The sequence below is a fragment of the Magallana gigas genome, chromosome 1 (genome assembly GCF_963853765.1).
Source record: "Magallana gigas chromosome 1, xbMagGiga1.1, whole genome shotgun sequence".
Taxonomy (NCBI): Eukaryota; Metazoa; Mollusca; class Bivalvia; order Ostreida; family Ostreidae; genus Magallana; species Magallana gigas.
The window spans coordinates 64,474,781-64,489,086 of record NC_088853.1 but is presented as its reverse complement, the minus strand read 5'-3'; the positions used below and the strand labels follow the sequence as shown (position 1 = coordinate 64,489,086).

General features: G+C 36.1%; 2 protein-coding genes across 2 annotated transcripts; both read right to left on the bottom strand.

Annotated features, from left to right (window-relative positions):
* Nucleotides 1–1,281: 1,281 nt before the first annotated feature.
* Nucleotides 1,282–4,513, bottom strand: LOC117685469 (uncharacterized). The gene is made up of 3 exons (XM_034459872.2): nucleotides 4,011–4,513; nucleotides 3,552–3,675; nucleotides 1,282–2,539 (listed from the first exon to the last, which is right to left on the bottom strand). The coding sequence occupies exons 1-3, from the start codon at nucleotides 4,496–4,498 to the stop codon at nucleotides 2,411–2,413; spliced, it is 741 nt and encodes a 246-aa protein (XP_034315763.2). The 5' UTR covers nucleotides 4,499–4,513; the 3' UTR covers nucleotides 1,282–2,410.
* Nucleotides 4,514–5,474: 961 nt separating this feature from the next.
* On the bottom strand, nucleotides 5,475–10,349 carry LOC136276182 (dentin sialophosphoprotein-like). Its single transcript, XM_066087429.1, has 5 exons — nucleotides 10,293–10,349; nucleotides 9,913–10,094; nucleotides 6,483–7,441; nucleotides 6,082–6,422; nucleotides 5,475–5,999 (listed from the first exon to the last, which is right to left on the bottom strand). Exons 1-5 carry the CDS (start codon nucleotides 10,347–10,349, stop codon nucleotides 5,475–5,477), a joined length of 2,064 nt encoding a protein of 687 aa, XP_065943501.1.
* Nucleotides 10,350–14,306: the final 3,957 nt, after the last annotated feature.

The window sequence follows — 14,306 nt, the reverse complement described above, 5'->3', positions numbered from 1 at the left end:
CTCACTATGGAAACAGTAGGTTCATCTATTTCATTGTAATTCATTCTTATCCCTTTAAGTACCGGTAGTGACGAAATTTCTAGAAAGTTGCCATCTTAAAGCTGAACACCGCTCGTAAATAGGCACTGTCCGCCATATCTCCTTTAATCACTGCTGTCCCTACAAGCCTTGTATAAGGGGCAGACCTCTAAACAGTTCGAAGTATTTCGCTGTAGAGGTCTCGCCCCTGTGGACGACACTGGACATACATCTTGCCTTGCCATGTTACTCAGTCGCGATGAAATTATCAAATTTTACGCACCTTTTTCAAGCCAGAAGAATACCAACATCAAATAAATTGGTTAATGCATTATTTACAAACAGAATATGCACATAAGAAAAAATGCATATAATCTAAAGACCACCAAAGGAATACTACATGTCGGCTAGGAGTTTCAGGTGTGCAATTATGTGTAATGAAATCGAAGGGTTTATATAACAGGTAACTGTGTGACGGTGCCTACTAACGACCGGTGTTCAGCTTTAAGGAGATTAATACAATTTATCTTTAACTAGTACCTTCTACTGAAGGAGTTTCTTCTCCTCTAGCGGCTTCTCCTTGTGTGGGGGAAATGTCTTCCTTATCCAAGATGTCTAAATATTAAGAACAATTGAAAAATACAAAAACAGCATTATGAAAATTGATTAACTAAAATAATCAGTTTTGCTTAATTCTAGATAAGTTTGCAATTACTTACCTTCGAAAGTAATATCTTTCAAACTTTTTCCATGCAACTTTCCAACGACATTGCATACTTGCATGACCATAAGTTTGGCAATTTCAAGTTAAACATGTCCTACTGTCAAATTGTAAAATTAGGAGTTAATGTATGTAACTTGAAAAACTAGAAAAGAGATAGAAAGAAAAATATCTAACAAAGAATGGGTCAATGTGACCAAAAAATTGAGGAGTAAGTAGGATTCCAGTTTCACTCAACACCGACTTTTCCTTTCATATATAGTGTCACTGCCCAGACTAAAAGAAACTAACAAATCTTCATGGTCTTCTACAATTTAGAAATGTCAAAATTCCAAACCAAAAGTGAAACCAATTAGCATCTGCAATAGTAACAGTTAAACTTGAAGAGTTCCTAGCAATGCAAAAATAAAACTGATATTTTTTTTCTCGATTGGGCTATCATTTTACTTACTTTTAACAAAAGAAAATTGAACAAAATTGCAATGCATTACTTCAAACTGATGCACACTGGCTTGAGAACTTAAGTTTTATAAGGCCTTACTTCATTTTTCATTTAATTAATTTACAGAAGATTAAACAATCATTTGCTCTTGGAGACAGTAACATCCCAAAACAAATTACAATGGGCCACTAAGTAGAAAGTCCAAATACTTACTTGGGCAATAGTGGCACAATATTTCCTAAGGTTTGTAGCGTATATTCTATCAGGAAATTTCAAAGAACGGCACTCTGTTCGTATTTCCTCCAGACCCAGACCAGCCCTAACAACATATTCAGCTGAAATATGACGATGAAATAAACTGTTGTCAAACATTTAAAAACCAAATACCCATAATTAAATAACACACGAGAACATTTTTTAAATATGTATGGGTATATAACTGTGAGATGAACATTGTTGCTTCTAAAACAAATTACAAAATATCTCTCAGTTAAGTGTTACGGTTAAAAGAAAGCCCTCTTGATCCCCAATTTAAGGGTCAGCCCTTTTTTCTGAAGTCGAACAAAAGCTTTTTCTAGAAAAACAATTTCTGTATTATATTCGGCATCTTTGCTAGCCAAGGGTTTCTAATCTGCACCACTCCTAACAAACCCTTGGCATATCTTGCTATCAAAAGTTGGGATTTTTTGGTCACGTGATCTCCCAACCTATTTAAAAATCAGATGCCATACTTTAAACGTGACTGGTGCAGTAATGGTAGCCTCAATTGATATCAGGGTTCTCCTTAATATCACAAGTAGCAGGGGAATTAGAGAGAAGTAGGAGGCACCATAGGTGAGCGCCAAAGGCGCGAGCTTGCTAGGCGGGTCCGGGGGCATAACCTCCTTAACTAGGCACGATCTCATTGCAAACAACAAGCATATTTTCCGTCCAATTTTAGAAAGGAGCCAAGACTTTGACTTAATATTTGACAATAAAATACAGCCTGAAAATGGAGACAGGGTCTTATTGCTCCTTCATATCGCTTTTCAATATCTTTCATTTATTTGATTTTATAAGATAAAGGATCAAACTTTGGACTTCATTGCTTACCAAAATTGTCACAGTGATATTTACAAGCAAATAAATTAATTTCCTTTTGACAAATTGATTTCAATTCTTTCAAGAATTAGTTTTTTAATTTCTTTTTTCAATTGGAATTTCATTCATACATGTTTTATGACATCTTATCAGTATTTGCGAACAGAAAAGGGTTTCCGTCTCTTATTCCTGCCTGTTTTTCTAATTTCTTTACTGGCAAGATAATTCATTGCAGGGATAACCTCCTTCGGACAAATAATCGGTACTCTGGTCCCATTCTGGCAAGAAGAGGCAACCAATAAAATTTTTTTCCAAATCATTGAAAAATGACTGCTCAAACTGCTCATTCAAAACTTAATGTGAATGCAAAACAAAATGCTAATGAATGGCACTATTCAATTAGTCTTCACAGCCTGAACTGTTATAGGACAAAACAAAAAAGGTTCAACCGAGTGGAGTACTTCTTGACAAAGAGCAGATAATTTAACTTAATGCAACTCAATTTAAGGACTTATACATATTTCAAAAATTTCCATGTACTCCACATGCTTAATGACGTTAATTTCAAATTTTTTTTGGTTGATGGGTTTTGGGTGGGGTGGTGATGTTGATTAAGGACAGTGGTTTGGATACATGTATGTCAATCAAAGAAACAAATTATACAATATACATTATAAGCCATAAATTGGACAAAAGCCTTTCAAATCTAAAGGGTTATATGTTTAAGTTACTTAATGGCACTATTTATACATGTTTTTAAGAATTGATTTTTTAAATTGAATAAAAAATTATTTAAAACTGCATTATCATAGTGCTTCTTTCAAAAAAAAACTTAAAACTAAATTTATAGAGCTCGAAATGCATTTTTTTTCTAATGAATTCATATAATGTTTTCACTGATTATAGAAATCCAGGTGAACACAGGTAAATTTTACCTTAAGAGGACCCCTTTATTGCCCAAAATAATTAGATGTGTGTTTTGGCAAGTAGCCATTCGAGAAATTAACCATATTAACAGTTAAGGTGGAATAAAATGGAATCAAAAGATTAAAATTGGTTAAAGTACTTATATCAGCAATAACAATTAAACAAAATAGATAAATTGTTATTTCAAGAAAGTGAAGAGATATTTTCAAAAAATAGAAAATAAAATCCATCAACCTGCCCTATATTTTTGCAAATCAGGATGAATCTACATACTAATTTTATGTAGCCTGACAGGCTTAAAATATATAAATACTATTGTATCTGAACAAATATTTAACATATTGTCTCCAGGATAAAGCTCACCTTTCCCCGTATCTCCACCAATTCCTGATTGTCAAGCATTTCCTTCTCAAACTTGCTAAGTTGTTCTCTAAGAGAGAGATCGGTTGCACTGACTTCCTTTGATCGATTTCTGTAACACTGCAAGCTAAAAAGAAAAGCAAAAACATGCATTTAGTCTTAAACTTTTCTATACAGTAACATATACAATGCTCTATGAAAAGGAGCCATAAATACTGTTAAAGTGGTTATTTACACTTGTGGTTGAGTACATGTGTGTGTTTAATACGCGAATTAGCGATTCATTACTCAAGGGTTTGAAATTTTTATCACACGCACAGGGATATTTTACGCGGATTTAACATAATCGTGCAACTTTTGTAAATTTCCCCCACGCATAAATAACCACTTTTAAAATTTGACATCATGGTTTTAAAAACCTCATTTTTTTGGTTAAAAATGGGAGTTCCAAACTTGTTTTACCTCAGAGCTTCTAATTCTCCAAGTCTCCTGCGGTTATACAAAAGGAGGCGTGCTTCCACTAGCATCACAATGCGTCTGAACATCATACCACTAACAGCAGTGTAAGATAGATCTACAAATTCCAAGTTTTCCACTAAATAAGATGATAACTTCATGATGTCTTCGGGGTAAGGGAGCTCTTTCTTCTGATTAAACATTCGCTCTGACAGAGTACTTCTCGCAACTTTGTTAACTTTGTAACCCCATTCTTTACTCATAAGATACATAAATGCTTCTCCCTCTTTCTTCATTTCTTTGTTTTTTGTTCTGATAGAAATTCCTACTTTTGAGGATGCCATCCTCATAAGGTCAAACCCAGACTTAATTGCTGTGCTAGGATGCTGGAGTTCATCCTCTTCATGTTCGGTACTATTGCAAATTTGAAGAGCTACTTCTGCCACATTATAAAAGTTTTCAGGGCTAAGCATCTCACTCATTGAAACGTCCATTCTTTTCAACAAATTTCTAAAGGCTAAAAGAAGCCGCGCTGCTAGCCTCATATGAAAACTAGAATAGTATTTTCTTTTTCTTTTATTATCAATGTTTTTCATGAACCAAACGTCTCCTAATGCAAGGATGATCATTCATACAGATCTCTGCAAATTTGTCTCTTTTCATTGAAGGTAACACTTCTTTCACCATCCGTTTAGAACCTGTTGTCTTCACTTTTCCTGTAAGGATTCCAATTTGTATGATTGTAGAACCTTTGTGATAGTCTGTACTTTTCATTGGACATGTTTTCTGATGATTACTGATAGAAGAATTCAGTACCATCCACTCTTTACATTTAGGACATGGACCATACTCTTCAAAGTTAAAGGTAACAAGCCTTCTTCTTGGCAAGAGAAGCTCACCTTCTTTATGCCTGAGAACTTTCATATTATGATGGTGGTCTCCCAAGTTTCTAAGAAGTTTCATTTCTGAATTCAGCCTTTTCTACAACTTATCAATTTTCTCCTGATTAGTTTCTTTCATCTTTTGGTCTTTGAGTTCTTTTATAGCCTTTACCTTGGTGTGGTTTACATGTCTACGTTCTAGATGACTTTGTATATTGGTGAACATTTCATGACAGTATAAACAGGCATGAACACAATCATATACCCTATTGTGCTTGGATTTTGCATTGTCTTTTTCAATCCCTTAATAAAAACATTTGGGAACTTTTTGTCAAATAAACAGTCTTTTTCATCAAGTTTTCTTTTGCACGGTGGGTTGTCACAATCTAAATCTCTTTCATCAAGAGCCTCACAATCCTCTGGTTTGGGAGAGTCGACGTCATCTGGACCTGCTTGGAGTTCCGGACAACTGTGGTCATCGGGCTGGAGTTGGGGATAGTCAACATCACCCATACACGATTAAATTTCAACATCGTTCATCAAGTTGCTGCTGCTTTCATCATCCAAAATGCTTGACTCACTGTCACTTTCATCTTCGGTCTAAGATCTTCACAATCCTCTGGATAGTCGACATCATCTGAACTGGCAAGGCCTTGCGGACAGCTGTGGTCATCGGGCTGGAGTTGGGGATTGTCAACGTCACCTGGACCTGCTTAAAGTTCCAGAAAGCTATGGTCAGTGGGTTGGATTTGGGGATTGTCGATATCACCTGGACCTGCTTGGAGTTCTGCACAACTGTGGTCATCAGGCTGGAGTTGGGGATAGTCAACGTCACCTGGAGCTGCTTGGAGTTCCAGACAGCTATGGTTAGTGGGTTGGAGTTGGGTATTGTCGACATCACCTGGACCTGCTTGGCTTTCCAGACAGTTGTGGTCATCGGGCTGGAGTTGGTGATAGTCGACGTCACCCGGACCTGCTTGGAGTTCCATACAGCTATGGTTAGTGGGTTGGAGTTGGGGATAGTCGACATCACTTGGACCTGCTTGGAGTTCTGGACAGCTGTGGTCATCAGGCTGGTGTTCAGGATAGCCAACATCACCCGGACATGATTCAACTACAACATCGTTCATCAAGTTGCTGCTGCTTTCATCATACAAAATGCTCGATTCACTGTCACTTTCATCTTCGGTCTCTACAATAGAGTCGGGATCATCAAGATCCTCACAATCCCCTGGATAGTCGACATCACCTGGATCTGCTTGAAGTTCTGGACAACTGTGGTCATCGGGCTGGAGTTGGGGATAGTCAACATCACCCGGACATGATTCAACTACAACATCGTTCATCAAGTTGCTGCTGCTTTCATCATCCAAAATACTTGACTCACTGTCACTTTCATCTTCGGTCTCTTCAATATAGTCGGGATCATTAAGATCTTCACAATCCTCTGGATAGTCGACATCATCTGAACTGGCAAGGCCTTGCGGACAGCTGTGGTCATCGGGCTGGAGTTGGGGATTGTCAACGTCACCTGGACCTGCTTAAAGTTCCAGAAAGCTATGGTCAGTGGGTTGGATTTGGGGATTGTCGATATCACCTGGACCTGCTTGGAGTTCTGCACAACTGTGGTCATCAGGCTGGAGTTGGGGATAGTCAACGTCACCTGGAGCTGCTTGGAGTTCCAGACAGCTATGGTTAGTGGGTTGGAGTTGGGTATTGTCGACATCACCTGGACCTGCTTGGCTTTCCAGACAGTTGTGGTCATCGGGCTGGAGTTGGTGATAGTCGACGTCACCCGGACCTGCTTGGAGTTCCATACAGCTATGGTTAGTGGGTTGGAGTTGGGGATAGTCGACATCACCTGGATCTGCTTGAAGTTCTGGACAACTGTGGTCATCGGGCTGGAGTTGGGGATAGTCAACATCACCCGGACATGATTCAACTACAACATCGTTCATCAAGTTCCTGCTGCCTTCATCATCCAAAATGCTTGATTCACTGTCACTTTCATCTTCGATCTCTTCATCTTCAGTCATCAAGTTGCTGCTGCTTTCATCATCCAAAATGCTCGATTCACTGTCACTTTCATATTCAGTCTCTGCAATAGAGTCGGGATCATCAAGATCCTCACAATCCCCTGGATAGTCGACATCACCTGGATCTGCTTGAAGTTCTGGACAACTGTGGTCATTGGGCTGGAGTTGGAGAAAGTAAACATCACCTGGACATGATTCAACTACAACATCGTTCATCAAGTTCCTGCTGCCTTCATCATCCAAAATGCTTGATTCACTGTCACTTTCATCTTCGGTCTCTTTATCTTCAGACATCAAGCTGCTGCTGCTTTCATCATCCAATATGCTTGATTCACTGTCACTTTTATCTTCAGTCTCTTCATCTTCAGTCTTTACAATATAGTTTAGATCATCAAGATCCTCACAATCCTCTGAATTGTCTACGTCACCTGGACCTGCATGGCGTTCTAGACAGCTGTGGTCATTAGGATGGAGTTGGGGATAGTAAATGCCAATTGGACCTGCTTGGAGCTCCAGACATCTGTCACAGGGCGAAAAACCATCTTTAAGCAAGTCCTTAAAGGTGGCTTAAAGGTGACTTAAAGGAGCTTAAAGGCTATACAACCTTTAAGCTGCCTTTAAGTCACCTTTAAGCAAGTGCTTATAGGTCCTTAATGTCCAAACTTCTTTAAGCCACCTTTAAGCCATCTTTAAGCATCTTTAAGTGGCATTTACGCTCTCTTTACACTGCCTTTACAATGTCTTTAAGTGGCCTTTAAGTCAATATTGATCATGCTGAACAATAAAAACATATATTAAATGCAAAAGCTCTTTTATAGAGATGGGAGGGGGTCATCCGAGTGATAATATAATTTCCAAGGAAGGGGGGGGGGTGTTCCAGGCGGTTTTAATTGTCGCTCCATTAAACACAGATCGCTATCATCAGCACCGCTCCGATGGACACAGATTGCAGTTATAAAATTCTTTATAATTTTTTGGGGGTTTCAAAATTATTGTAGGGATGAGCGCAGTCTCTGTATCTTAATATGTGCATAAAACTAATTAAAGTATGTTTGTTTCCTAATATAAATTAATCGGTGAAAAAAATATCTCTCTCTCTCTCTCTCTCTCTCTCTCTCTCTCTCTCTCTGTTCCTCCGATTATTAAACAAAATAAAGATAATGAACCAAAAATGCATGATTTAATTTGATAATTGGTTTAAGGTTTGTATTTTTTTTTTTTCAATTTTCATTATTTCTAACTCTAGATCTGCTAGATACATGTTAAAGATGAAAAGACTCTCAACTGCCTTTGTTATATCGGGCAGGATATTACTGCTTTGTTTGTCTAGACATAGTTTTGTTCGTTTGTGTATATCTAATTAGAGTCTATTGTTTGTCCAACTTAAGAAAACCCCTGGAACTAACACAGAATATACAAGATATACACAACAGTTGTGTCGTGTGCCCAGGTGCATGATTGTGTATATCTAATTAAAGTCTATTGTTTGTCCAACTTAAGAAAACCCCTGGAACTAACACAGAATATACAAGATATACACAACAGGTGTGTCGTGTGCCCAGGTGCACGTCAGGGTTTCTAAAGGCGTTGAATCTTAGTGTGTACGAGTATACGATAAGTCTAGTGAATAAAAGTTAATTTACATTTGTAATTCATTTTCAAAGTATTATTTCCTAGCTCTGGGTTTCAAAGATGTTACGTCTACAAATTAACGATACATGTATGTAAGAGTAAAATCTTGAGGCTAATTAATTAATGTACCGGTGATCATAAATAGGGGTTGATTATTTAAATATATGTATAAGGGTAAATATGTCAAATATACCAGGCCTGGCACATCATACAATTGTATATACAAGTCATTTGCAATTGCCACATGCAGTAAATACGTCACCGGTAATTGGTAATTTTGTTCGTTATAGAATTGATAGTTTAAAAATCATGTACATACAATTACATGTAAATATTTATACATATTGGAACGGCGCCGCGATCATGAAAACCGGGAAATTGCGGGAAATTGAACAAATACCCTAATAGTATCAATGCATTTCATAAAAGAAATGATTTCATTTTCTTTCTTACATTTTTATAGCTATAAATTAGATGAACGTATATCTACTCGGTTTAGATTTATTAACTAAGAAAGCCTACTATAGTGAACCTAACAGTTTCCATTTAGGTATAATATATTTTTGTTCACTGAAGACCAAGTTCCGTATTTCATTCTAAATACACGCATGCATGTAATTTATGAATTAGATATAATTGATTGTTACAAACTGAATGGTTTGTCAAAATCTTTTCAAGTAAACACATTCAATACAGTGATTCAATATCCACTGATTTATAGGAAATAAAAACACTCATATATATGTAAGTTGCCGTGGCGCAGAGGAAGTGTGGTGATGCTAGTAAACTAAGGGTCCCGGGTTCAATTCTCGCCGTGGCCTGTTTTTTTGTGTGTTTTTTTTTTTCATTTTTCTTTCTAGAACAAAAACCGTTTTAATACCTTTTCTTTCATAAAGTTAATACATTTTGTTGGAAATTAAGCACAATATTGAAATAAATTTTTTTTAATGGCTTAAAGGTGGCTTAAAGGTAGCTTAAAGGTGGCTTAAAGGTGGCTTAAAGAAGTTTGGACATTAAGGACCTATAAGTTGTCCTTAAAGGTGGCTTAAAGGTGGCTTAAAGATAGTCTTTAAGCTGCCTTTAAGCCATCTTTACGCTTTCTTTAAGCCATCTTTAAGCAACACATATAGCTTAAAGGTAGCTTAAAGGTGGCTTAAAGATCGTCTTTAAGCTACCTTTAAGCATCTTTAAGCTATCTTTAAGGAGAACTTAAAGATGGCCATTCATCCTGTGTGTGATCCCTTGGCATTCCTGATAGCTGTGGTCACTAGGATGGAGTTGGGGACAGTCAATGTCACCTAGACTTGCTTGGCGTTCCAGACAGCTGTGGTCATCAGGCTGGAGTTGGGGATAGTCTACTTCATCCGGATCTGCTTGGAGTTCTGGTTCTGAACAGCTGTGGTCATCGGGCCGGAGTTGGGGATAGTCAACACCACCTGGACCTGCTTGGAGTTCTGGTTCTGAACAGTTGTGGTTATTGGACTGAAGTTGACATCTGTGATCAGTGGGCTGGAGTTGGGGATAATTGACGTCACCTGGACCTACTTGGAGTTCCAGACAGCTATGGTCAGTGGGTTGGAGTTGGAGATAGTCTACGTCACCTGGACCTACTTAGAGTTCCGGACAACCGTAGTCATTGGGCTGGTGTTGGAGATAGTTGATGTCACTCAGACCTTCTTGGCATTCTAAACAACTGTGGTCATCAGGTTGGAGTTGGGGATAGTCTACATCACCCAGACCTGCTTGGATTTCCATACAGCTGTGGTCTTTGGGCTGTAAATGGGCACAGTCGACATCACCCGAACCTTGGACCTTCAAAAATATATAAAATTTATGTCTTTTTATTATATAAATGCATTATATCAGCCCAGTAAATATAACTAAGGGGAAAATTGCCCATTATTCTTTTAAATATTCCTATCTACTTCTCAGTATTTTTTGTTTTGCTAATACAAATTACACACAGTTTCATTTTGCTTTATTCAACTTAATAGCTACTACATCGCCCATTTATATGCAAATAAACATCATCCATTTATATACATATATTTGGTAAAACAAATGTTTTACGAATGCCCAAAAATTATTCTAAAATCAATCCAAGCAGCTTAAAATTGGTAATTTATTTCTAACCTCTTGAATTTTTATGAATTTTCTTCTCTTTTTCTTGTGTCTGCTGCACTGCTCCTAAACAAGATTTGAAATACTAAAATAATCATCAGTTCAACTTTAAATTTGTATGAACAATAAATGTTAGAGAAACATATCCGATGTTCTTCTTTTTCTTTTTTACCTTGTGACCGTTCTGAATTTGTTTTTCTTTGGTCAATTTTTGAATGATTAAAATAAACTTAAATTCTTATATAATGTAATTTACCTTGCAGCCTTTCTGTTTCTTTCTCTTCCTAGAGACCCTTACTTGACACTTACTTGTGTCGTGACTTTCTATTAATAGAAAACTTTACATCTTAGACATTGAAATTATGACTGCATAGATGCACAAAAAACGAAGTAATTTTTATACCCTTGCTGGTGATATTTTTAAAGATTTTTACATTTAAATAATGATTTTTTCCCTAGGAAATATGTAATATATTTAATATATAATATGTAGCAATTTGTAAGCTTATTTAAATATTTTGTACAATTTTCTAAAATAGTTCAGTATACAGAAAAATATTCGCCCTTATTCTATTTTCGATTGCCCTTGCTGAATAAACAGTTTATATTAATTTTAAATGGCCATTTTAAGATCCTCAGTCTTAAAGTATTTTTTCATTATAAAAGTGTTATGTTTCTTTTAAACTTTATGAATGAAATGAAATAAAATAAAATTTTAGATGGCATCAATGCATTTTACAAAGTTATGGCAAATTTTCCTACGGTGGATATACTGGTTGTAGAAATAACGCATTTGAAAAAAAGTGCTGGTGCACCGATGGCTCAATCTCGTTACCAACATGTCACTTATTAGTAGTTCTCTGTGGATCCACAATGCCAAGCATGTAGTTGTGTAAAAAAAAAAAAAAAGAACTTTATTTATTTTACAACGATTGATAAACAAGTTCTACAACTTATATTAATATCTTTCGTTGGCACGGATGTTAGTGCGAGGGGGTCATTGTTGTGGGAGGAAGCCGGAGTACTCGGAGAAAACCCACATGTCCAAGCGGGCGACCACCATACCCTTTTACATACAACCACTGTCAATCACGGGGATCGAACTCAGGACACAGCGGTGCTAAGCGAGTGCATTGTTAACTACGCTACTTGGACAACCTAGTTGTGTAAATGGTGGTAATACTAACAATAGAACACTGTCTGTATAAAATTCAATTTATGGTACGGATAAAGGAAATCAGGTTAATTTAGAATAATCGAACATTGCTGAGGTTCAGAGATCATTAATACAATTTATCTATCAATGGATTAAGAGCAAATCATTTCATGCTAAATCAACCAAACAATAAATTCATTGTCAGGCTTGTTACAACCATACTTGATTGCATGTATGTACTTTGTAAATCTGAAAACTGATCCATATGTATAATTTCATCTTGCATGTGCTTTTTTCACTTTCTATGCCATATGAATATGCATTCAGGTTTTATATTTAGAACCAATTTGCAAGTCTTAATAGAACATGATTACCTTTAGCCCACTTTAAGTCCTCCAAAAAGCACTCTAATGTGTTTTTCTTTCTTGACAGACAACCTGAAATTTATAATTTTGTTGAATAGTACATATAACAAAATAGGCTATGTGTGTTATTCATCTTAGAGGGTTTTACTTTAAAGGGGCATAGTCACCATCTTGGCCAAATCTTATTTTTCTATTTTTATTGCTTACAATGGTTTAGTTTTAGTTACAATAGTAACTGATGATCAACCAAATTTGAGTGTCAGTTGTGGGGTTATAACTATAAGCAAGATACATAGCTTACAATTCTTTTTATATAAACAAGGCTCATGGCATGATTTTGCTTACAATGGTGCAATGTAACAGTAAAAACATGACCTAAGCTTAAATTTGCATAATCTCTCATTTATTACTCGACGACTGACACTCAAAGTTTGATTGATCATTAGAAATGCATTTATTACTTTAAAAGCACTGAAAACAATTAAAATAGAAAAATAAATTTTCACCAAAATCTGACCATGCCTCAGCTTTGCATGGGCATGTAAGAAGGACTCAGAATCAAAATTTTAATTCACAATCATGTAAACATTTGTCTAGCAAGTCTTGTCAGTTTCTGAGTATTCAAAATATAAAATTACATATAAGTACAAGTACATTAGACAATATATGAAATACTTAAGTTTTCTTACAACTGTAAAACATGACATGGAAATAGCTTACTGACCTTGAAACCTAAGTTAAGACTATGATTTTGGTGGAACAGTAATGTTTGAAAATATAACATCTAAATCCTAATACATTCAGAATCAAATAAACTTCTGACATAAAATCAATGTAAGAACGATACAGCAAAACTCACTAATTTCAAGGGACCATGTAGAAAAACTTCAATAACCGTAATTTGTCAGGCCTCTCACACCCATTTTTGGTACTGGGGCCGGGGCTAATGAATTGGGAAAAATGTGACATTTTGATAGAAATTGGGAAAGTTTTCCCTTGTTTTATGTACTGTACCCAGAGCAAAAAACTACCAGTAGGGTAGATTGAAAGGATTTTTTTAAAAAGCAAGTTAAAAAAATTATTTTTAAAACTAAGAACCTGTGTGCAATAATGAAAAGGAAAAAAATATATTCACAGTGTGTGATACAAATTTTTTAGTGTAAGATTTGAAATTTCCCTAAAAGTTTTGGTTTAATTTCTAGATGTCAAGTGGCAAAGAAAAAAATCAAACAATTTTTTAGAATTTAAAAAAAAAGGTTATTTCATTTGTATTCATGTAAATATTAATGTATTTTTGTATTTATACCTTTTACAGATAAAAGTTTCTTAATTGTGTCAGCCTAATGACAATATTTATAAAATCAGTCTTTATACTTCGATCTGTGTATTTGGGGTATTCATGAGTCCAACCCTTTAACACACTTACACTTATTAACGACCTCGCCATGTAACTGAAACATCTCAATAGTGGGATTCAAATTGGCCCCAATAAACTTAATGTCCTTCTGTATGCAGACAATATTGCATAAATTGCCGAAAACGAGAGTGACATGGATGCAATGCTCGTTGTTGTGTCTGGCTGGTGTAGGAAATGGTGGCTACGGATGAACTCTCTCAAATCTAAAGTAGTACATTTTCGTAAGCATCAGCGAAAGAGAAGTGATCATGTATTTTGCATCGGAAGGGACTGTCTTGACTATACAACATCCTATAAATATCTCAGTGTTCTATTCGACGAATTTGCTACATTTAAAAATAATACAGAAAATTTCGTTAAATCTGGCAGACGTGCCTTATTTCGAAAATACATTCAAACAAATTGATAGGTGCCTTATTTCGAAAATACATTCAAACAAATTGATAGGATTTTACACATACTAAAAGATGCAGAGTTGTGCCAATTCTTGACAACTGCAATGGAGTGTTGGGGCACACAAAACATTACATCGAATCCGAACAGCTACGGGCTGCGATACTTTCTGGGGGTGCACTGGTTAACTCCGATTTTAGCTAAGCCTATTCAAGGAGAAAGTGGCTGGTTTCCTTCATTCTATCGCCATCAACTTAACATGCTACGATTGTGAAATCATCTTGTTACTATGAATGATGAC

Excerpts from the sequence above, each read along its gene's own strand:
- LOC117685469 (XM_034459872.2), bottom strand. The coding sequence starts at position 4,498 with ATGGACGTTTCAATGAGTGAGATGCTTAGCCCTGAAAACTTTTATAAT. Across the intron at positions 3,676-4,010 it reads GGAGAATTAGAAGCTCTGAG|CTTGCAGTGTTACAGAAATC; the intron begins GTAAAACAAGTT and ends TTTTCTTTTTAG. Across the intron at positions 2,540-3,551 it reads TGGTGGAGATACGGGGAAAG|AATGGGACCAGAGTACCGAT; the intron begins GTGAGCTTTATC and ends TCTTCTTGCCAG.
- LOC136276182 (XM_066087429.1), bottom strand. The coding sequence starts at position 10,349 with ATGTCGACTGTGCCCATTTACAGCCCAAAGACCACAGCTGTATGGAAA. Across the intron at positions 10,095-10,292 it reads CTGTATGGAAATCCAAGCAG|GTCCAGGTGACGTCAATTAT; the intron begins GTCTGGGTGATG and ends AACTCCAAGTAG. Across the intron at positions 6,423-6,482 it reads AGAACTCCAAGCAGGTCCAG|GTCCAGGTGACGTTGACAAT; the intron begins GTGATATCGACA and ends AACTTTAAGCAG.